The following is a 24,397-nucleotide window of genomic DNA, read 5'->3' as shown; positions in this document are numbered from 1 at the left end:
TTCTATATCTCAACATACAATTTTAAAAGATAGAAACAATAACATATGAGAATATATGGTTATAAAATATTTAAAAATATATAGAGAATGTAATATGAATATTGTGTTAAAGTGATAGCTAATATAAAAATCTATTTTAAATAATTATCTAAAATAACAATATAAATAATTAAATTTAGGCGAGTTATCGGTAATTTTATAACAACGGAGTTACTACAGGAATTCTTCGATCTTTCGTCTCCATGTACACGTGTCACGTGGTGAGCACAAGACATACACACGTGCTAAAGACTCGGACAAGACGCTGAAAAATCACCAAATGCGAAAGGTGCCGTGCCTGCCTCTCCTCTGTTTCTCTTCTCGTAGTCTCCTCGTCATCGTGTCGTGTACTCGTGTCCAGCTCGTGAGACGTTCCCCATCCCAACGGAGAAAACGGCGAAAGAAAGAAAGAAAAAACCGAGAAAATCAGAGTACCACTCGCTCCTCCTTCCATCCATCGAGCTAAGCTTGGCGAGACAGCGCCCGCGGGATCGCGGGCCACGCAGGCAGCTTGCCCCGCCCCGATCCATCCGAGATGAGCTTCCGCGGCGAGGAGAGCGGCGGTGAGGATGGGGCCCGCTCGTCGTCGGCGTCGGACCTGCGGAAGCCGTTCCTCCACACGGGGAGCTGGTACAAGATGTCGGCGGCCGGCGGCGGGATGGGGTCGCGGCAGTCCAGCCTCATGGACCGCCTCGGCTCCTCCGCCTACTCCCTCCGCGACACCTCCGTCTCCGCCGTGCTCTGCACCCTCATCGTCGCGCTCGGCCCCATCCAGTTCGGCTTCACCTGCGGGTTCTCCTCCCCGACGCAGGACGCCATCATCTCCGACCTCGGCCTCTCGCTCTCCGAGGTAGGGGCAAGCTGCTCTCGCTTTAGTACTCTGCTTACGCTTAGTGAACCATGTCTGGATTTGGATTTGATTGTAATTTCTCCTCTCGCCCATGTCTTCTCACGCTGCAGTTCTCGTTGTTCGGGTCGCTGTCGAACGTTGGGGCAATGGTGGGCGCCATTGCCAGCGGGCAGATCGCCGAGTACATCGGCCGCAAGGGGGTGAGCATCCGCTGTCTCTTGCTCTTGTCGCAGATCACGGCACGACACTCAGTGCGGTTACTGTTCAGTAGAAGTATTTGCCAATTGCCTTGTGAACGCTGAAACCGGATCGTGTTTTCAGTGTCGATGGTAGTAGGAGAGTGAAAATCGGTTGCTTTGTTTGTGAGAGCCTGCAAAAAGATCTGCTTTTGATAATCTTTCAGATGAAAAATGGGACTCCACTAGTGCTGCTGATTGATTATGCTCTTTGTGTTGTTGATCTTGCAGTCTCTCATGATCGCGGCAATTCCAAACATTATTGGATGGCTCGCAATATCTTTTGCAAAAGTAAGATTTTTGTGATTGAGCAGTTGGTTTGATTTGCCCAGGCAGTAGCCTGTGTCTGTTTAATTTACTTCTGAAATTGGTTTATCCAGGACTCATCCTTTTTGTTTATGGGTCGATTGCTGGAAGGATTTGGGGTCGGCGTGATATCCTATGTGGTCTGCATCTCCTCCTCCCTCAAATTACTCTTAACGGATGAGCAATTTTTTTTGTTGCATTCTACTGTTCTTCAACTTTTCGTTCAGGAAATTTAAAAATGTTACCTTGCGATCAAATGGTGATATTGTGCTGAGATACTTTTATCATTAAAAAATATTATTGTGGAAATGTAAAACTGTCAACTTGAGATCAGATGATGATATTGTGCTGAGATACTTTTATTATTAAAGAAGTCGACCTTTACATGTTCATCCCAAAGTAACACATTCAAGCCCCAACACATGGGACATGAAGCAGTAGACTGTGCTGGAACTCCGGAAGAGTAGTAAGGCACATAGCCTAACATCATTGAATGAAACCAAACAATAGGTGTCCTATTCTGCGAAATTAAGGAAATAAAGGTGTGGAATTAAATATGATTTTGAGAATTTCCAATATCTTAAACATGGTTCCACAATATTTGTGATTATAGAACAAAAATAAAATCAACCTAGCTCTCTGTTCCGTGCTATACAGACATGAGGCAAAATTGCCTATAGGAGTAACTGAAATTCTAGCATTCCATATCAAAATATGGTTGTGTGTAGCGAGGTGTGTTAACCTTTACTATTATGCAATATATTGAACTTCAGTCTTTACCTTGCATGAAAATGACGTAGTTAGGCAGCATTTCAACTCATTGTATGTCTTCCAGAGTAAGCATCCACTGTTCAACAGCACCTTTTTATTCAAAACATTTGTTTCATGGTCTCAGGTGCCAGTTTATATAGCAGAAATTGCTCCACAAACAATGAGAGGAGCTCTTGGTTCAGTCAATCAGGTCATATTTTGAATAAAGAAATAATACCGGGCGATTTTTGCTAGTCTGTGCTTTTGTTGCAGGTTTTAACCCTGTTCGGTTTGTTTTGCAGCTTTCTGTTACTATTGGCATATTGCTTGCCTACTTGTTAGGCATGTTTGTTCCCTGGAGAATTCTATCTGTTCTCGGTAAGCTTGACAAAATATTGTTGTGTTCAGCTGTTGGTTCATTATGATAGAAAGTGTGCATGCATATCAGTCTCGCTAAGTTTTTAGGTTCATTGATACAAAACATTATCCTGAGTCTTTACTATTACTTTCACGTTTCTTAGGTATTTTACCATGTTCAGTTCTGATACCTGGATTGTTCTTTATCCCTGAATCACCAAGGTGGCTGGTAAGTGCTGTCCTATGTTGCATTATCTTTCTGTTAACGACTACAGCAGGATCTAAATGGAACATATTATTGTGTCAGGCAAAAATGGGAAAGATGGAGGATTTTGAATCATCGCTGCAAGTCTTGCGAGGATTTGACACAGACATCGCAGCAGAAGTAAATGAAATAAAGGTAAACGGCTGTACCAGGCTTTGATTTAGTCTAGTTTGGTGGTATGCACCTGCTGCAGACATTTTTATGCTTTATGTTGCACCTGTCAATTCTCTGAATTAATATTGACTGGTGGGAATTTTATCCTATTTTTGTGGGATCATGTAACATAAGGTAATGTGATTTATAAACCTCTATACTTTTCTACACAGAGATCAGTTGCATCATCACGGAGGAGGACAACAATACGATTTGCAGAAATCAAGCATAAGAGATATAGTGTTCCTCTAATGGTTGGTTGGTCGCAGTTACATATTTTTGCTTTGATACCTCATTTTTTCCTCTTTTTGCTTATTGGTTCTATATCTTCAGATAGGAATTGGTCTCCTTGTTCTTCAGCAGTTAAGTGGTGTGAATGGCATTCTATTTTATGCTGCTAGTATCTTCAAAGCTGCTGGTATGTTCTGCATGATATAATGAGACTTCGTTTAAGAAATGGCATGCTTGTATACTAGTTTTGCACACATGCTTGTTTAGTACAAGAGAACATGTGATAAAAACAAATGCCAACATCAATTATTGATAAGGCCCTGTTCTGACATTGCTGTGGATTTTCAAAAGCTCCTTTTTAGAAGGAAAAAAAACTAGTTGAATGATCTGCACTCGAGCTTTAATAATAAAATACTTCTGGTGCTAGCAAGAATTCCTCTGATGAACTAGGTTGCACAGCTAAGCCTGCTAATGGATTGCAATCCAATCCAAATCCACTCTAATCCATCTCTTTGCTAATTAGTCTACCAGACCAACCCGCACCAATTATTCTTCATTAGGATCCAATCCAAACCAATCCAATTTCGATTTTAGCCCAACCCGCACCAAACCATTTGATTAAAATGGATCCAATCCACTCTTGCAAAATGGATGCATCCATTTGGTATGTATGAACTCGGGCCTAAAATTTTAAAACTCGCGTTCACACTATAAAAATTTGTCAAATTTGACTAAAATTTAGTGGGATAATTTATTATGTATAAAAACAACTTTGTGCAAATTTTGATCAATTTCTACAGGTGGATCCCACGTATGTCTATTCTTTTATCTATTAGGTACCCAATTAAAGGATCCATTTGCCCTCTTCAGGTTAAATCCATTTAGAACATGAAATCACTTAACCAAATCCAGTCCATACCAATCCATTTGTCTCTATAACCCAATCCATTCTAAAACATTTGAACAATCCATTTGCACCCAACCAAAGACAATCCAAATTAAAACCAACCCATTTAATCCATTTTCATCCAACCCATTAGTAGGCCTATGCACAGCAAAGCAGAACAGGATAGAGTAATTGCAAACATGCAATAGGACTTCCACTATAATACCAGTTTAATTTGGATATTTTGAGCTCCTTGTTATGTGATTATGCCCGCATGATGCTCCTACCACAATAAAGGCAATAGATTGGAACTTTGTTAAGCATGACATCTTACAAAATTCTTCCTAAACAGGTCTTACAAATAGTAATCTAGCAACATTTGGTCTAGGGGTTGTTCAGGTAAGCTTGTCTTATGAGTTAAACCCATGTCTCATTTATCGACTTTGTACAGATGTGGATATTCTATTGTATACTTAACAGAACCTAACCATGTTAGGTGGTTGCTACTGGAGTGACAACTTGGCTGACTGACAAAGCTGGTCGACGACTACTTCTCATTGTTAGTTACATCACAATTCTTTTTCAGGCTTCTGCCTTTGAAGAATATGTATTTTATTTTTTATTTTTTTCCAGATCTCTACTACAGGGATGACCATTACACTTGTCGTTGTTTCTGCGTCATTTTTCGTGAAGGTATAGTCAGTTCGTGACTTCAAAAAATTATTTGGTACTGTGTTTAATGTTTTCAATTACACTGATTGTCTAGTTTTGTTCAATTAAATGTTGTGTTATGTCAGATTCTTTTCCCCCTTGTAACATGTTTTACTGTTAATTTTGAAACAGGACAACATAACTAGTGGCTCTCATTTATACTCTGTAATGAGTATGCTTTCGTTGGCTGGGCTTGTGGTTCGTTGAAGTTCTATGTACATGTCTTGTCTAATTGTTGGGAGAAGCTTGTTAACCCTTCTATGCTCTGTTACAGGCATTTGTGGTTTCATTTTCCCTTGGTTTGGGAGCCATACCATGGATCATAATGTCTGAGGTATAGATCCTTACTGCTAATATTATGCAGAGTACAATTGAAGGCCTAGAGAAAATTAATTGTTGAATTCATCTGGGAGATTGATGTGTTTCTTTTGGATGCCTTCAGATTCTTCCTGTAAATATCAAGAGTCTTGCTGGAAGCGTTGCAACCCTTGCAAACTGGTTGACAGCATGGCTCATTACGATGACGGCAAGCTTGATGTTAAGCTGGAGCAATGGAGGTCTCTCACTCTCTCCCTCACACACACGCCCGCATGCGTGGAAAATACAAGCCTTTTCTTCCAGGCTCATCACACTATGCATCGTCTTCTTTTTGTCAGGAACATTTGCTATCTATGCTGCGGTGTGTGCCGGTACCCTCGTTTTTGTATGCCTATGGGTGCCGGAGACCAAAGGAAGAACACTAGAGGAGATTGCATTTTCTTTCCGGTGAAGCCAAAGCACGGCCTTTCTGTTGGCAATAGATTTACGGATTAGCTATCAAGATCTGAACTCTTGAGTTCATGTATGTAATCATGTATTGGTTGGATTTGTATCATGTGTTCATGCGTGTACAATAGAAATATAGAGTGGAGCAGTAGCAAAGTACAGGACCATTGCAAGCTATCTCGCATGGGAGCAATCTGTTGATTTTACCCAAACTGCTATGGAGGGAACAGTGAAGACTTCATGTAGTAAGATAAATTTTGAGCAAATAAATTGATGAGGATCGTCAGTTCTGATGTACATAAGATTTCCTGTCTACTGGTTTGCAAGTTGGAAGGCCTTAAATCAGGAAACATATATGGTAAACTACCTTTTGAATATGACATGCCCAATTGATCATTATTTTCTTGAAAAATTAAATTTGGGACGAATACAGTGAGGTACCTTTTTCTATTTTCAGTGGCGCGCCGGTCGTTGGCCTGCCTGGTCAATGGCAGGGAAGAATAATGGGCCGGCTACCGTGGTTGGGTTCGTCCGGTCGCCGGCGCGACGGCGGCGGTTCACCTAGAAGTGGATGACGCCGAAGACAAAAACGGAGGAAGGTCTTGTGCCGTCGTCCATGGTGGCGCGCGGTGGGGCTAGAAGCTGTTTAATAGTCCATGGCGGCGCGCGGTAGGGCTAGAAGCTGTTTATATTAAGAGCAATTTATCGTCCTTGAGAATATCACGAGATATTAAAAATTTTAGTGTAAAATTTTAGTACCTCTTAATACTTAAGTGCTAGAAGGTACTAAATTTTTCACTAAAATTTTGGTAACTCTCGATACCTACTTAAACACTGTAAAATTGCTCGTCTATTAAAAATGTGTCTTTTGCAAAAAAAAAAATTACACTTATCGTAAGTGGCTTAAGTACGGGGAAGTTCTTAATTTTTCTCATAATTATTTAAATGATATGAAAAAATGATAGGACTTTTCCAAGAGGGATTAAAATCCATTCCATACCCTTATATATTATATATATGAGTAATTTTATCAGGTACCACTGTTTTTTTATGTGATAGAGATAATAAATTTTACATAGAAAACAGTGGTTATATATATATATATATATATATATATATATATATATATATATATATATATATATATTGTATTATAAGATACTTTGGTTCTTCATGTACGCTAATGACTAAACATATATATAAAATATATTTGTTAATTCATAAATAAATCTAATCAAAACATCTTATAATTTAAAAATGGAAAATACCCGTTTTGGGGCGACTCAAGAAACGAATGATCGATGCATGAACCCGTCTCAAAAGTCGAATCTATACAGGTGTATTCGCAGAGCTGCTCCATCCTATGTGTCAAGCCTTCATGGCTTCATCCGAGCCGCTAATTAGTGCATATGCACTGTGTAGTCTCGTCGATAATCTAATGGCTTTTGGCGACTCAGGAAATGGATCACTAACGTTTGTAACCACCTATGAACGAGCTGTTTCATCTCGATCTTTCGTTCTTCGGCTTATCGGTTGCAGCAAAACAAATGAATTATAAAACTTAATGTAGAGTTGATTTATTTTTCTCAATTTAGTTTATTCCAATGTTTAAGTTGCTAAGAACATCGTATACAAATTTTACTCTAATTATTTTTTATCGCTAATAAACGTTCCTTAGGCAAAATGATTAGTCGGTAAATCTATAAAAGATCTCATTGTAAAATTTGCTTGGGCTGCCTTTTTTTAATCATAATCCGCACCGTACATATTTGATTGAACAGTAAAAATCAACCCTACGTAGTATTTTTTTAAATCACTGTAAACATATATATAAAAGTTTGCCCATAAATTAATTTTATTTATAAATAAACTTAACGGTGAGAGCGTTGACATTTGGTCCATAGTCATTAACTTAAATGGTCCCATATTGTTATATTCATGAGGGTTAACCGAAGTAAATTGGGAATAAAGAAAGTGTCAAAACATCGAATTGGATAGATTGGGCCTTCCTACGTAGGGCTCATTTGGTATGGCTCTAGTTCCTCCGGTTTTATTATTCTACAGCTAACACCCAACCAAACGGTTTCAGCTCCATATAAAATAGATATAGAGCATGCTCGAGTGGTCTTAGAAAATAAATTAAAGAGGTGGAGGTGGGTTGGAGAGCACCTTCACAGCTCCTCACCAGCCTACCAAAACGGGACTGTCAAGGAAAATTTAATTCAATTCGCAAGTCGCAACGTCGGATAAAAAAAGAGGATACAGAGGAAATCATGAACAAACAGTGGCACTTGGCAGTGGAGAGATCAGACGGCGTCGCCATGAGACTGCAGGAACTCCATGAGGATGCGGTTGTAGACGCAAGGCCTCTCTAGATGGGCCAGATGCCCGGCCTTGCTTATGCTCCGCAGCGTCGCCTTCTCTCCCAGCTCCCTGCGCTCAACATGTTTAATTTCACAAAATCAAATCATCACCTCGATCAATATGTACGCCAATCAGTTGAATTCCCATCGACTGAAGGTGCAAAGAACACTCACTCCTTCAGCTTCTTCGCCATTTCCATGGTGAAGAAGTCGTCATTCTCACCCCAAAGCAGCAGAATTTTCTGCTTGTACATCAAGAATTTGAAGTGATCAAAGAAGTATGTTTTCTTAGATTTTAACATGCAGCGTGCAAGTGTAATAAGATGGCAAGTTAACCTGCTGGAAGTCAGGGACTGTCGCGTCAGCGTCACTTATCACCAGATTTTCGAGCAGCTCACCTCTCTCTTTTCGGTTCGTGAACATCACCTGCAGTAATAAGCACAGCATCATCCATGGCTCCATGCAGCTCAAGCATGAAAGTTTTTACAAACAAATATGTTATGCACAAGCTTGTGCTTTGATATGCATGGATGTGCCACCTCGAGGAAGTCCCTGAGCAGGCAATCAGGAAGCCAAAGCCTCCGGTAGATGGCGGCGGAGAAGAGCGACCTGAGCCGCTCGACGGACTCCGGTAGCAGAAGTTCGCCGACCGTCCTGGCGCCTCGCCGGGCTAGCAGCGCGTCGTTCATGGCGTCTGTCATGTGGACGGCCGAGCCGGAGACGACGATCGACCGGACGAGACCGGGGTCCGCCTCGGCCATCCTGAACGCCACGAACCCGCCGTAGCTGAACCCCACCACCGTGCACCTCTCCACGCCGAGCTTCCGCAGCGCCGCCGCGATGCACGCCGCCTGGAACCCCGTGGACCGGTCGGGCGACGGGGAAGCCGAGCCGCCGAAGTGGAGCAGGTCCGGCACATACACGTCGTGGAGCTTGGCTAGCGCGGGGACCTGGAGCCCCCACGTCACGATGCCATCGCCGGCGAAGCCGTGCACGAGCACGACGGAGCTCCTCCGCTCACCGGGTGCTGCTTTGTCTTTCGGCGCCCAGAAGCTCATGATCGTGCCGGCATCGTCGACGGCGACGTCGAGCCGCCGCAGCCTGGAGTATTCGGCCAGCAAACCCAGCAACTTCCTTTGTACTTCTACCCAGTTCACCATCCTACCTTCCTCTTCAGTCCCACACTCCCACGGCAGCTGAGCACCACGCATGCATGGATTATATGCTCTTCCGGTCTTCTCCCATGCCCAAAGGTGTATCTACCTCACTAATCGATCTGAGACATGGCCATGTGGAGTTCTGCAGAAATGTTACGATGAGTTTGGTCAGTTTTTGACATTAGCTGATTTTAATAGTCCTGAAATTCACAATTAATTTGTCCCACGACGCTTCACCCTCTTCCCATATGTTAGAGCATCATAGCACTCATCTAAATTTGATCATCCATATCTTTATTTAGATAATTATTTATAACAGTTTCATCTTCCAGCAGATCATCCATATATAATATCATTCATGTCTCTTTGGAGAATGAAGAGATAGAGCATCCAAATATAAAGTTTCTCTCTTCTCTCCTAATATGTATGACATATAAAAATAGAGGATTGGATGGATGTTCTGTTGAAGCTTAATTTTTACTCTTCATTCTCTATTTTTAGGATGAGTGATGGGGTATATGTACTACTGGGAATGCTCTTAGTTATTTTAGAAGAATTTTCAAACCCTTCTAATTTACAACTTAGACCATATGATATATTTTATCAACTCAGTACTAAGACATTGCAAGAACTAGAAAAACGTTTCAATCTATAGCCTGGAGATGAAGATTTTGAAGACTAAGAGTTTGTAGGACTATACCAACAAAGTAGTATTTATGTAAAGAGCAACTTTATTATTCTTGAGAAAGTAACGGGAGACACCATATTTTCTACCGTAAAATCTGATACATTCAGAGACTTTGTACCTTGAGATATTAAAATTTTTTGAGTGTAAATTTTGGTACGCAAATATACTTTTTAATGAAGGTAAAATCCCCCTTGTGTAAATTAGGCGTGTAGCACTAGCAGTGTTAGTATTGGAGTTGGGTTTATAGTCAAAATAATGCTGGTTCCTATCGTAAAAAACAAGGAATCAGTTTGTGTGACTTCTGACTACTTCCTATCCCAACACTCTGTTAGGATTACTATTTGAAAAAAAATATTTTTCAAATAATAATTTCTTAGATCACAAACAAACTAAATTGACGGAGCATGTCACTATATATATAGTTTGTGTCGAGTGTTTTTCGATGGTCTAGTAGTGTCGATATCATTTTCATTTTCAGTTGTACCATATTGTTTTGATTCTATTCTAGAGATTTAAAAAATGGTGACAATAATGGTCTGAGCATTTTTATCTGACGGTTTTCTCCTTAATGGCTTGTCGAGAGTTAGAGGTCCTTCCTAGTCTTTCTAATTACTCCACATCGATCACGCATGACACCTCGAACATAATGAATTCGTCTTTGGATAGACTTGTCTCATATGCTACACGGGAGACGGGACCCATCTCATATGCTGCCCAATTAGTCTACCTTGCCTGCAGTCCCGAGTCCCGACTACCGCTCTGCAGAATACAGAAATACAGATGGCCACTCATGCCCCATGGTGACGGATTTGTGTTCCTCACCACACAGATGCAGATGCATATGGAGTTGGTTGTTTAGCACATACTAAGATTTAGCTAAAAGTTTCTCCGGTAGTTGTTTCAGTTGTTTATTTTTTATTTTTAATTACTTAGACTCTCTTTGTAGACACCTTATTAGCTCTAGAATAATTGTAACGATTAGAAACCTAGAAAAATTAGTGTAGAAATATTTATATTATAATATAAAAATTCTAAGGAAAATTTTATTTTGAAACTTATGGGTATATTTTACAATATTTCTTAATAAGTTACTGTATCCTAAACTAGTTGCAGACTCAGTGGTTTATTTTTTTGGCCTTTTTAATAAAAATAAAAACATCATATTTACATATGAAAAAATATGTAAATAAAACTTTTAGATATACGGTCCGAGTGATCTAAAAGTAAAAGCTAAAAATAAACTACGATAACAGAAACTCAAAAATCAGCTCCATATTTCATATTAAGAATTGCAATTTTAACTTATAGGCTGTGAGATCCGTATCATTGCATTAATTAGCTAGCTAGCAGAAATCTTCAACCATTTTTCAAGGGTATTCATAGAATACTCGACCGGTCATAAATATTTTATGTTTTAAGGAAGTTATGGTTGCGTTCTTTTTCTCAAATTATTCTTAAATTTCTTCTCGGCTTATAAGATTGTATTTTATCTTTTATCTTCAACCAAAAAAAAGAGCCTGCATACTAGCAGACGGAACAAAAATTTCGACTCATCGAGCTAATTTTCACAGCATTAAAAGCCATCACCGGGTTCTTCATGGGCGGCTAGTTCGCACGAGAGTGCCAAACAGTCTAAAATCAGTTTACGTAAACCCAAAAAAAGTCATTAGTATATGATTAATTAAGTTTTAGCTATTAGAAACTTGAAAATGAATTAATATGATTTTTTAAAACAACTTTCGTATAATTTTTTTAGCAAAAAGTTAGCAGTTTCTGAAAATATACGCATAAAAAAAGAAAAATTATACTCAACAGTGTCTTAAGAACTAGCCCCATATGTAGTACTCGTACCCAGTAACTTGGTAGAAAAGCACACACTCGTCATTATGGCTCTGTTTGTTTGTGTTCCTATGGATGAATGCGGCTTGATGAGAGATGAATGCTGCACAGTAGAGATGAAATTGCGTTGATTGCAAGTTGCAAGTACTATTGAAGAAGATGGAGTATGCAGTGTCCAGAGATGATATGGATGGATGGAGCGATGCATGGACAGCGACAACAGGAAAAATTAATCTTGCCATGGCAATTATACTCATACAAATGAAAATACGTAAAGAACAAATTTTCAGCCCCCAAATGTGCACATTGTAACCGATTTCGTCCAAACCTTCAATAAAAAGGCTAGCATTCTAGAAACATCTAATCGAGAGAGCTCATGCATCATTCTCCGAATACAAATGAACCAGAAGCACTGAGCGGCCGTGTATAAGTTAACTAAGCCTCTCTCGTCTTCCAGGCACACGTTTCCCGAACTACTAAACAGTGTATTTTTTTTAAAAAAAATATATGACAAAGTTGTTTTAAAAATCATATTAATCTATTTTATATTTTTTTAATAATTAATAATTAATTAATCATGTACTAATCTATTACTACGTTTTTCATACAATCATAAGTTAACTTATGCCCCCCTCCGAAGGCCTCAACAGAAAACATTATCGCACTCACACAGATGGTGCAAAAACAGGAAAATATTCTAAACCCTCGAGTAGATGACCTATCGTCTACTGTATATTATCCAAATAGTCATCAAAAAATTTGAAAAAAAATTACGAAGATAGATTAATATAAGATATATCAATACACAATCATGCAAGTTTAAATATGACTTCTACAATCCATAACAAAAATAACAAATTAAATTCTGAATAGTATATACTTACAGTCATATTTGTTATTTTTGTTACGGATTGTATAAGTCATATTTGAACTTACATGCTTGTATAGTGATATATCTTATATTAATCTATCTTCATACTTTTTTTTAAAATTTTTAATGACTATTTAGATAGCATGCAACAAACGAGGACATCCTCTCTAAGAGTTTAAAATCAAACTCGCATAGACAGAGAGGATCAGCGGAATGCAGAGTTTTAGAGAAAAACAAACTCGCACAGACAGAGTCCGGAGCTACCGCTTGCCACCGCCGACGCTCCGCAGCCTCGCTCGCCCGCCGACGCCGCCGCTCCCCCCAACTGCGGAGATAAAAACGAGAGAGAAGAAGAGGAAAAGGAAAAGAGAAGAAGATTTCTAACTAGGGTTGTTGACTTCACTTTTTTTTCTCAGTTATCTATGGGTCCTAAATATTTATTTTTTATGTTTTTGTTGACTATGTTGACACATCTTTAAAATCAGTCTTTTGAATAGTTTTTACGAGTTTTTAAATAGTTTTTATGAGTTTAGAAGTAAATATTTCTAGTTTTAAGATTAAGTGACCTCAAACAGATTAGTTTTAAGGTTAAGCGACCTCAAACAGATTCGACGTATTTTTCCCTTTGCAGGCCTTGAAAGCCCATCTAGTAATGGAAGGGGAAAAACAAAAAAGAATTGCCATGTCTTTTGCAGTTGCCACGCCAGAATTGACATGTTTTTTTCCATCCCAAACAAAAAAGAATTGCCATGTTTTTTTTATAATTGAGATGCAGCACAAGCGAGTGTAGCAAGATGATGAGCTTGAACAACTACAAGATGGTGGTTCATTCGGAATCAGCTCGTTTTAACGAGCAGAGTAGTCATCACACAGAGACTAGCTAACGCGCTACACAACACATGCATACAGACGGGTCAATCGGTCGCGTGCAACCGTACAAAATGTTCCCCAAAAATACGGTGCAGCTCCCACTGCTACTGCTATGCTCCCCCCAAGCAACACTACACTACACTAGTTGTAATGGAAGATGCTTGCCCGCTCCGGCCACACCGAGAGCGCCGTCGCCGCCGCCGCCGCCGGTGGAACCACGTTAAGCCGCCACGCAAGAAACGGCGCATCGGCGACGTCGCCGCCCGCGCCGAGGTACGGCGATGTCTCCTCGCTGCACGTCACGGCGGGCGCTGCCTTGGCCGAGGACCCGCGTGCCCGGTGCGCTGTGAAACCATGAGACCCGGCGCCGTTGCCGTCGGCCGTCGCCGCCGCGCGTCGCTCCTCTTTCTTGTACCTGATCCCGCACGCGTTGCACAGAGACTGCAGAAACGAAGCAACGATGTCAGTGACACCAGCGTTAACAGAAAGTGCAGAGCTGCAATGCCAAGAAGATTGGGCGAACCTTGGGACCGCGGGGCCCGTTCCTCCAGAGTGGCGTCGACGTCGTGCTGCAGTTGGCGCAGCGGCGGTCGATGAGCGTGTCGTGGCCGACGGCGCACTTGGCGACGCCCGCCGCCGGCTTCCCCTGCTGGCAATAGTAAGACTCAGCAGACGTGTCCCACGGCACGGTGGCTGGCAGCGAAGGACAATGCGCCGCCGGCGGCGCCCCAAAGATGGCCGGCGCAGCAACCGGCTCTGCGCGGCGGGACGACGGCGTGCCGAGCGAGAGCGTGCAGTCGACAGAGCCGGTGGACGACGAGGAAGGCGAGGAAGGAGATGTGGTGACGGTGCTGTGGTCGTCGTAGGCCTCCTCCGCCGCCGGCGGCCACTGTCCCTTGGGCAGCGGGAAGAAGAGCGAGAAGGTGGAAGAAGCCATGGCGCTGGGGCTACCAGCAGCAACGTCCTGATGATTGCCGGCGCTGGTGTAATGGTGAAGCATGGTGCGTCGTCGCAAAGTCACAGTGCGCCTTCTTATCGAGAGTCGAGGAGTCGAGCAGGAGAGCAACCAGCTGTTGTCTATGCAAGCTACTCGACCAGTTGGACTAGTAGACCAGCTGCAGCTGCTAGGAGTGGCTGCCAGCAGCTAGGTTATATAGGATCAGGCTGGTGAGTGTGCAAAGGCTGATCTGCCTCTGGTAGAGAGAGAGAGAGAGAGAGAGAGAGAGGTAATCTGGGATTGCAATGGGAAGTAGCACAGACGATGCTGTTAGCTTAGGAGTAGGTGTGAGAACAGGTACAGTAGGAGGCTATAAAGCAAATATAACCACATATTTTAAAGAAAATAGAGAATAGTAGTAGTACTAATCTGTAATAGCTGTATAGGCTCTAAAACTCAGCGTGTGTATGATATATATGACCATATATTAATGCTTTTGTAGGTAACTATTATATTATATGAATTGGCTATTAGATTGACTATAAATGAATTAGAGCTAGTAGTTGGCTATGCTATTTGAATTGGCTATTAGATTGACAAACTAGGCTATGATGGAACCAATATAAGAGCAAGTTCAATAGTATAGCCAATTACTATCTTCAATTCTCTATAGTCAATCTAATAGGCAATTCATATAATAGTTACCTACAAAACATTAATACATTGTCTCATATGTTATACATATATTTTATTTTGAAGCCTGTGTGCAGCTGACTACAGATTAGTAGTACATATCTCTTCTCTTTAAAATATGTTTATAACTTGCTTATAGCAGCAAAGGGGTGTGTGTTTGTGTGCACGATAACAGATGCGAAGGCATGCAGGGGTGGAGTACAGCGAGTAACCAATGAGTGCGCGGCTGTGAGACAGTGGGCAGGCTCAGGCTGAGGCTCGACTGGATGGACTGACTGGTCGAGGCAGACCGCTGCGATATCACCCGCTGCCATGCCATCTGCAACGCCGCACTTATCCCGGAGCTACGCACCCTATCCACGGCCACAGAGAAAGCCCGACGTACCAGTACGAGCAGTCACAGAGTGATGAAGGAATCAAACGGCGAATGCATGCAGGCAAGGGGAAGGCGAGAGGAGAGAAAGATGCCGGCCGGCCGGGTCCTTCCTTGGAACAGGCGTCGAAACCGAGTGAGCAGGCGCGTCATATATGGCAATATGTGACGACCCGGCCAGAACCAGCGACTGTTCCGTCCTTTTACTTACGTCACACCAACAAGACCGGAGATCCAGCGTCGCAGCATGCATGTCAATGGTATAGCTGCCGCGCGGCGAAACAAACCCCCGTTTCATTGCACCCATCAACAACAAACGCAACGCGCGGTCAAAAGCCGCGCGCGGCATGTGACTCCGCGGAACAGTCTCCGATATGCTATTTGCGTTGCGCCCCGGATCACGAGGCAGCACCGCAGCAGCGGGATGGATCGTTGTTGCTGCGGTGCCACCGGAAGACGTACCGGCCGGCCACCACCACCAGCTCGCCTCCTCCCGTCGCGTCGAGGCGCGTGCAACGTGATTGATCCATCCGCACGCAGCAGCGCGCTGCCCGCCGGCTCCGGAATATAATCTCGTCCCCGTGTACCCGGGCACCGGCTGGATTGCAGCGCGAACAGGCTTCCTGCCGGTGCAGCACACGGTTGATTTCGTGGCGAGCAGCCGGTGGCGCCGGCGGCCGGCCCCCCTCCCTGGCCTCGCCGGTGGCGCCTCAGCTGCGACGTGTAGTCAGTCAGGCGGGGCGGGGGCGGGGAGGCAGGGGACTTTTGCTTGCGTCGCGCTGGTGCACGCGCCAGTGGAATTGAGCAGTGACGTCTCGGCGTAAAAACACGTAGCGGTACAGTTTTCGGGAGTGGTTGCGTGATGCACCCCACACGCTGCTGTACGACTAGGAGTGTACCTATTGACGTGCACTCCGATCGATGAGATACGGGTACTCCTGCGCCTCTCTCTTCTTGCTTAACCGAACCTGTACGTAGCACATTCCACTAACTGTACCACACATACATTCCTCTCCAAGGGAGGAGATCACGAGAGGTTATTTCTTACTCCCTTGAATGCATTAGGAGTAAACTTCTCACCCAACATATGCTTATGTCTAAGGGGTAAAATTTAAATTTTTAATCTTATATTCAAGTTGATTTTAGGGATTTTTTATCAATGTTTATTTTTTTAGCCTTGACTTTTAAAACACAAAAAATATATATATAAATTTTTTATTCATAAATTATTTTTTATTTGTAAACGTATTGTTTGTCTTTTTCGTGAAACACTCAAAGAATCATCACCAGTAACCGTAAGACCGTGTTTGCTCGAAGGTTACCTATGCTACTCCTTCGTGTACTATTATTAAACGAGCACTACTACGATTTTTTACAATAAAACGTTTCTTTTCTCACTGGATTTTAGTATCCATCTGCGCTATTACATTTCTCTTCGGCTCTCCACGCTGTTATGTTTCATCATACTAATAGATCAGAAGAAAATATTACATGTGTAGTATATGAATGATACTAAACATAAATATATATATATATATATATTGTTATAAGAATAAATTTAGACATAAAAGCGGTACAAAATGAAATGGATCAGGGGTGAAAGCTAAAAAGGTCATCTGAAACAGAAGAGGACATGCTACGCTAGCAAACGCAGCAGAATCGCTCAGCCTTTGCAGCAGCACAACACAACTCGCCATGCCATGCATTGCGAATGTCCAGTCCAAAGTGCGCACCGGTCTGTCCGGTCCAAGACCACACGCAGCAGCAGCAGCAACAACAACAAATCTCTCTCTTGCTCTCTGCTTTTGATGGACATCGACCGGTTTCCCTTTCCGAATAACACGAATCTCCATGTATCGAATCGGTGGCCATAAATCATGCATGTAAGGCCACTTCTGGATATCTTAAGGTCATCTCCAATAGATATTTATAAGATATATTATATAACTTTTTAATAGAAGATATATAAAAATTATCTTTTAATTAAGAGAGTCTCTGGTACATATTTTATTATCAAGTGAAAATAAATTGTAGGCTCATTTATATTATGAGTTATTTGCTAAGAGCTAAACCATTGAAAAAATTATCTTTTAGAATGTTTAGAGATAGTATGTTATCTTTATTGTTAGAGGTGGCCTAAGAGCAAGATCAATAGTATAGCCAACTAATAGGTCTAAATTATTTATAAATTCATACAATAGTTATAAACATTAATATATGATCCCACATATCATACGCACGCTGCATCTTGAATCCCGTGCTACAGCTGATTATAAATTTGTACCTGCTCTTCTCTCATCTCTTATCTCTTTAAAACATGTTTAAAACTAGCTTAGAGTCTGTTATTGTACATGCTATAATGCGTGCACCGATTCGAGATGAAGATGATCAACGGATACCTATCGATTGATCTTTTCTTCCTTCCTTCTTCCGATCTCCTGGCTGGCCTGCCTCGAGTCAAAGAACGGGGCCGGAAAGGGGCATGTAGCTCAGGTTCACGAGGAAAAGCAGCCCCGGCATAGCTACCTTGGGTACGGATGCAGTGGTGTGCATGGGAGCTCACGCAATCTTTTTCATGCCGTTCTTCAAGGGTTGGTTATTCGTCTTGATCGATCTCTTGATTTGTGCACTGGATCCCGACACTTCAAATGGAATGAACGGCTTCTGTCGACTCGGAGCTGATCAGTGTTTCCTCTCATGTCAGTCTCAATGCTCACTTTAAATAAATACATATTTTCCAAAACATTTAACTCAATAAAATAATACATAAAACAACTACCCACAGTGCAATATTTTATTGTACCATTCCTAAATCTAAATAAAACATTTAATTACTGCTTAAAATTTAATTGCATGGAGATGATGTTTGATTGCATGAAATGTCTCAAGCCCCTCAATGCGAGTTTTATTGTATTACCGATGACTTGGTAACGTTGTCTAAACGTTTCTTGACCATGAAACAAATTTCCTCTCTCTTCTCATTGTTTCATACAAATATTCTCTTTTATATTGATGTGTTACATAATTAATAAGCATAACACTCCTATGAAACCTCCATTACGACTGGCCTCGTGACCCTCACTCAGGTTTATGCTAGATCAAGCTGCAATCGATTATGTACAAATGAAAACTAATTTATAATAAGAAATTCTGAAGGAGAGAGATGTAGGTATGTTTTTATAGAATAATTAATCGATTATTTACAAATGTAGGTGGACTAGGAGATAGATGCAAAATTATCGCCTTGGACCAAACCTCTAGTCCAGCACTACGTTTAGACAAACTTGAAACTCACATGGATGTGCACGTGTGATGGCAAAACATTCAGCTAATCCATCAATTGATTAGGGGTAGTAAATTAATTAGCGCAGTACAACTGCGTGCACATTGTTCCTATCTGGTCGAGTACAATGCATCAGAGAGGACAATTATCAAATTGGTTGTTCCAAGGAGATCGTCGTCGTTCAAAAGGCTGTCGCCTAAAAAGGCCTCGAGATTGCCTTAAGAATGGTTTTATGCGGTAAGCACGAGAGATATACAGGGAGAGCATCTTTTGAGATAGTTAGAGGTAAGCAGATTGCAGTTACCTCTTTGTACCCTAGCTCACGTATTGATTTGCTGCTGCATTGCTAGGGTATGCGACGACATTCACCCATGCAAACTCTGTGCTCCTCGTGTTTCTGTCTACCCTCAGTCCCTCACCCATACGAATTGTGGCGTTTCCAATAGTTCAAATATATACAGATCAGCCTGCATGGTTGGGCATGTCACAGTCAACAAGTATGACGATCAGCCCTAAAGTTCTGGAGTACTACTTGAAACATGGAATTATTACTGGGGGGAATTCGGAATTGATAGTATGTTTCATGTCCTGATAGTGTTGTTACTAGCTCACCCTAATAGCTCGGGATTCTAATAAATGGGTAGTGAGTAATTTCATGTGAAATCTCGAAAACAAGCTAGTTTTTTTATTTTTATAATTACATGTTTTAAAGCATAAATGATAATATAGAGTATTTTATAAAAGTCACCCTATTAAAGGGACTTAATCACCTAAGAGCGAGTACAGTAGGTGATGTCAGAAGGTTTTCAAAAAATTGCCACATTAGATATGGTTTTATATGAAAGATAGAGAACAAATAAGTTAAAGATTTATACCCCACTATAAAACAGGGTTTAAAACGTTGTATATATGAGATAGGCCACGAGTAAATGGAGTATAGTATATATTTGGAGTAGTATGTACTTATTGTATGGATATGCAATTAAATTTAGGGTCCAATCAAATGCTAAACATATGCCAAATAACATATTATTAGAAGAAATAATGATTTATTGCGAAAACTTTTGTATTTGCGTCCTTAGCAACTTAGTCCAACAAAAAAAACTCAAAACCATGCCAAAAATTGGCTTCGAAACTCAAATTTTGGCAACGGTATATATGTTTTAGCCAAAAGATAAGAACTATAGCTGACATGTCTATTTCTAGGACTATACTGTAGACACATAGGTTATACTGTGGAGATGGTTTTTTTGATATACACCAATTTTTGCATATCACCTAAATTATTATTAGAAAACACGAAAAAAATGACTAACATGGGATATATTACTTCACAAACATACAAATTTAAATTCAACTTTTACGAGTTATAATAAAAAAATAAATTAAACTAAAATTAGTCTGCAAATTCACAGTTATATTTGTGTGCAAAAAAGTTTCCCGTTCTACTACTGCAATGAGCCACAAGAATAAACCGTTATACTAGTGCTGGCACAGAGGATCCGGGTGACCCCTGCAAATCACCTTGAGAACTGAGACATGCTGATTCTCCCTTTCCTTGACCCTGGTGTCCGTCTGCACCAGCGTCCAATGTTTGCTGGATCCTGCATGCCATGTTGCCCAAAGGCCATCGCGCAGCAGCGATTGATCCAGTCACTCGATCTTCTCGCCACGTCAACATCAACTCCGAGGTGGTGAGAATTTGGCCCACGTAGGCAGTACCCCACCCTAATAGTGATCAACCAGCCTACTCCCTCGCTAAAAAAACCAATTCAAATTTTTTTAGAAAATTAAAAAAAAATTAGTCATATGTAAAGTACTATTCATGATTTATCATCTAATAAAAACAAAAATATTAATCACAAATTTTTTTTAAATAAGACGAAGAGTTAAAAATTATATTAAAAAGTGAAAAATTGTTTTTTTAGGAAGGAGGTAGTACATGCCAAAGGGAAGAGTACACGCGCCGTAGGTCCCGTACTTTCGTATACGTACTGCAAAGCTAATGTACTAATCCCACCTTCCAAAAAGACTTTATTCCAAAACGACACTATTTCTAGTTTAATTTATAAATTAATATGAAATCATAAGACTAGAATATCCTTAAATTTTTAAATCTAATATATTTATCTATACCTTTTAAATTCCAATAAATTTAACCCTACTTTACGAAACTCCAATATAAGTAATAATTAATTAAGAAATAACGTCTTTTGGAGAGAAACTAAGGAATCTAAAAATAATGTGTCCTAAGAACTGAGGTATTCCCACCATCACAAAATAACTTAATTTTTCACTCATCCCACATGTACCAATACAAAATAAAAAAGACAAGAATATATTCCACTTTATCAAATATCAATACAGTTACTCCACACTTTATCTATTCTTAATGCATTATTTCAATTTCTAATATAATAATAATTGCATAAAAATAAACTTATTTTGAGAGAAGGTAGAATGGATAAAAATGATGAGTCTGGGGTAGTACCGTAGTATTTGTAATCCTGTGGAGGAGCTTAATGCCCGAGGTAGCTCAGCTGTCGTGACTTTTTAGGTTATTCATAATGCAATGAGTATAACAGTGTTTATATAATTAAATAAATTATCACATAGAAGAAGATGATTTGACAAATCAATAAATAAAGAAAAATAAGAGAACCATGTATTGCATGAGACATAATTTCTATATAACACCTGAGACATATGATAAATAAACAACATTAAATTATATGTGAATTATTAGTGTTTACATTAAAAGAGTTGTATCTAGTACTTAGTTTCTTTATGACATAAAAAATACAGAAATAATAACTAGTGTTTCGTACTCACGCCGTCCCAAAGTAAGTTTATTTTTCAGTTTTTAGATATAATATTTGACCTTCATCTTATTTTAAAAAATTACGATTAATATTTTTTTATTGTTACTAGATGATAAAATATAAATAGTACTTAACGCGTGACTAATTTTTAAATTTTTTTATAAAATTTTAAAATAAGATGGAAGTTCTAAAGCTAGGAAAAAAACAAAAACAAAAATAAAGTATTTATTAGTATAGAGAGTATTGTATCGGTCTCATGAGGGTAGGTATAGCAGATACCAGTTGAACTCGAGGCCTATATATATGTGATATGTCCACGTGGGGACCACTGTCTTGCCTGCAAGATCTTTGACCAAGAGCAGGTATACAGACGTGGGGTCCTACTCGATTTTTGCCTGTTTATTTCGTAGACTTTACAGGCACGTTTCCAAAACTACTATAAATGTTTTGTGAAAAGTTTCTATACAGAAATTATTTTATAGAGTAGATTTTTAAGTTTATAGTAGTTAATTTATTTTTTATACCATTTAATATATCTATAAAAAATCAAATAACTTTTCCTCTTTCATCACGAAAAGAACGCAACATAACCTGGTAAAATTTTTGATCCAGCATTTGGCCCAAAATTTCCCATAAGGCCAGAAGATAACTCTACAGCCAGGCCCATGGAGGACTGCAAATGCACCTGGCACCGGCGAGCAAATCCAGCCCAGCAAAAACACCGGCCCACGAAATCTTAAAAATTCCCGATGAAGCTGACGCCTGCAGATGGCAGCTGGCTGGTCGGCCACATCTGAACTAGATTACTCGTAGGCCGATCTGCGCCTAAGCCGCAATCCATCACGGACACCGCACGTAGACGTATTGCGGCAACATGACAACATCAACACCGCGCGCCAGATGCAACTTGGCCGGACGAAGCCAGAGACCAGCTTAATTTGCTATCCGTGGCCTGCACTGCGCCGGCTGACGCCGGCCCGTGTGCTGGACGTTGTGCTCTAAATCTTCAAAAGCTCTTGCTTGCGCATCAGCTAATTGTTGGGATATCCCAATCAAGACTAGTAGATTGCTATCGTACTGACAACAATTCGTGTTATCTCTCGCTCGACCAGCCATCGCAGATTGTGAATAAAAATCCAGCGAACCATGCAATAATAATACGATGGATTGGATGCGTGGTTGGTGCCTCCTATAATGTTCAGAAGGGGGGAAGAGACAGGCACTTACAGCGGAGGCGAATCGAACCGATTTGGCAGGACGCAGCAGCCCGTGAACGCGAAGGCGACGCACAGCCACCAATCTTCTGCACGCATGTCTCAGGAGCCAACAAAAGCTGGGACACATCCTCTATTGCCTGCCTGAGACGTTCATCCACGCGAGTCCAAACGATTCTGGTACAGAAGAATACTTATGTAAGTTATATGCAGATATGTTTATTGGCACACAACTATTTTTTTGTGGGTGGTAGTAACTGGTACTACCTCATAATTTACGAGCTAGTGGCCATTGGTACCACTGACACAGAGAACAGAGCAGCTTGGCTGTGACATCAAGGTGACCATGTCAGATCAAGTTGGAGCTTTGGAAGGACTCGTTAGATGTTAACGGCTTTGGCCTTGAATGGAAAATGTGGCAGAAGGAAGTATTCATACCTTACATCCCAAGCTTCTGACAGTAAGCTTTGCTTGACAGCTCCTGCTTGATGACGACTATCTTGGCCACATGTTATACTGACAAAAACCTGAAAGCATACAGTGATAATGTTACAAATGCTTTCGTGTAAGCTGAATGTCACATATGCATGCTGCAACGCTTTTTAAGAATGTGCAAGGTATTTGATCGATCCAATGGTGATGAGCTAATCAATGGCCAGTGGCATACTGGCATGTAGCAGCAGAGCACAATGAAGGAATAGCAAACTACTAGCCAACAATGCATGTTGCTTTGTCGGCTTGCAGGGATATTTTTCCAGATGACCTGCCGCATTCGGCAACCAAGAATGCACATCCGCACGCACGCATTCACTTGAGAAGGGGAAATGGGTGGTGCTGATGCGCGCCAGCACGCGCGGCCGGGTGGTTGTATGGATGAATGGATGATTGATTGGAAGAATGGAGGTTTTGGAGGGCGACGAGGAGAGGTTGGTGGCTTTGTTTATGCTTCGGCGTAATGGCGCTGGGCAACTTGGACGGGGGGCCCTTTCTCACTAGTCCGGTAGTGGCAGTTTGTCCGGCCACTCCTTCCCGTGACAGTCCCTGCAAGCATGTGAACGGCAATTGGTTAGCCGCAGCAGGAACGCAGTGATCCTGACGAGATCAAAACTCTACTACTAATAAGATTCATAAATGCACCATTACACTGTGTGCTAAACATCAGAAAACGGTCGTGCGTAGTGTGCCTCCCACTTGTCAAGAGAGATTGGATCTTATCAGCACGCTTCCCACATCCCATGACTCTTTGGGGCCAGCCAGCCATTCAAGTGGCTACGTTCGGTTTCTGCAATAACAACTTGAGTTCGCACGCAAGATGTGTACAGGCAATCAAGCTGCAAAATAGATTCCGTAAAACAATTTGGTTAACAAAACCGTAAAGGAAGGCTACAAAGTTACCTGCATTTGGCATTGGGAGTTCCTGCGTGTAGAGGATTTAAGGAAGCGAGGGCTATCATGAGATGGAAACCTGAACAGTAGTAGTTGTAATAAAGAGACTCACGGGTTATTTCCTAGACAAGAAGCATGCATGAAAAAAGACCCACGTATAGGTAAATGCTCATGACTGGGACGATATTGTGACAAGGAAAGCCTGAGAATTGTAAACTAACTGGTGTATGAACCATGTTGTCAGTTTAATCACCTGGCCGACTCTTGTACCCTACCTAAAGACCAAACTGGTGGCAAATGACTCCGTCTAGGCACAAAGATATGGCACCTTCCTACCCCGTGAACCATTAGT

General features: G+C 41.1%; 3 protein-coding genes and 1 pseudogene across 3 annotated transcripts; 1 reads left to right on the top strand and 3 right to left on the bottom strand.

Moving 5' to 3' along the window:
* The first annotated feature begins 408 nt into the window (after positions 1–408).
* Positions 409–5,830, top strand: LOC102712814 (sugar transporter ERD6-like 4). The gene is made up of 17 exons (XM_006654772.3): positions 409–889; positions 1,000–1,089; positions 1,357–1,416; positions 1,506–1,571; positions 2,327–2,392; positions 2,484–2,559; positions 2,703–2,767; positions 2,846–2,938; positions 3,130–3,210; positions 3,290–3,374; positions 4,426–4,472; positions 4,570–4,632; positions 4,707–4,766; positions 4,917–4,982; positions 5,059–5,118; positions 5,227–5,341; positions 5,441–5,830. Exons 1-17 carry the CDS (start codon positions 575–577, stop codon positions 5,551–5,553), a joined length of 1,521 nt encoding a protein of 506 aa, XP_006654835.1. The 5' UTR covers positions 409–574; the 3' UTR covers positions 5,554–5,830.
* A 1,923-nt stretch (positions 5,831–7,753) lies between these two features.
* LOC102719392 lies at positions 7,754–9,123 on the bottom strand. The gene is made up of 4 exons (XM_006655563.2): positions 8,452–9,123; positions 8,249–8,338; positions 8,087–8,154; positions 7,754–7,982 (listed from the first exon to the last, which is right to left on the bottom strand). Exons 1-4 carry the CDS (start codon positions 9,121–9,123, stop codon positions 7,856–7,858), a joined length of 957 nt encoding a protein of 318 aa, XP_006655626.1. The 3' UTR covers positions 7,754–7,855.
* A 4,174-nt stretch (positions 9,124–13,297) lies between these two features.
* Positions 13,298–14,337, bottom strand: LOC102712538 (GATA transcription factor 15). The gene is made up of 2 exons (XM_006654771.2): positions 13,861–14,337; positions 13,298–13,778 (listed from the first exon to the last, which is right to left on the bottom strand). Exons 1-2 carry the CDS (start codon positions 14,335–14,337, stop codon positions 13,479–13,481), a joined length of 777 nt encoding a protein of 258 aa, XP_006654834.2. The 3' UTR covers positions 13,298–13,478.
* Positions 14,338–22,643: 8,306 nt separating this feature from the next.
* LOC107304205 lies at positions 22,644–24,060 on the bottom strand (annotated as a pseudogene).
* Between the last annotated feature and the right edge of the window lie 337 nt (positions 24,061–24,397).

The sequence above is a fragment of the Oryza brachyantha genome, chromosome 5, assembly GCF_000231095.2.
Source record: "Oryza brachyantha chromosome 5, ObraRS2, whole genome shotgun sequence".
NCBI lineage: Eukaryota > Viridiplantae > Streptophyta > Magnoliopsida > Poales > Poaceae > Oryza > Oryza brachyantha.
Note: the sequence above shows the minus strand (reverse complement) of the source record. Positions and strands in the feature narration are given on the sequence as shown.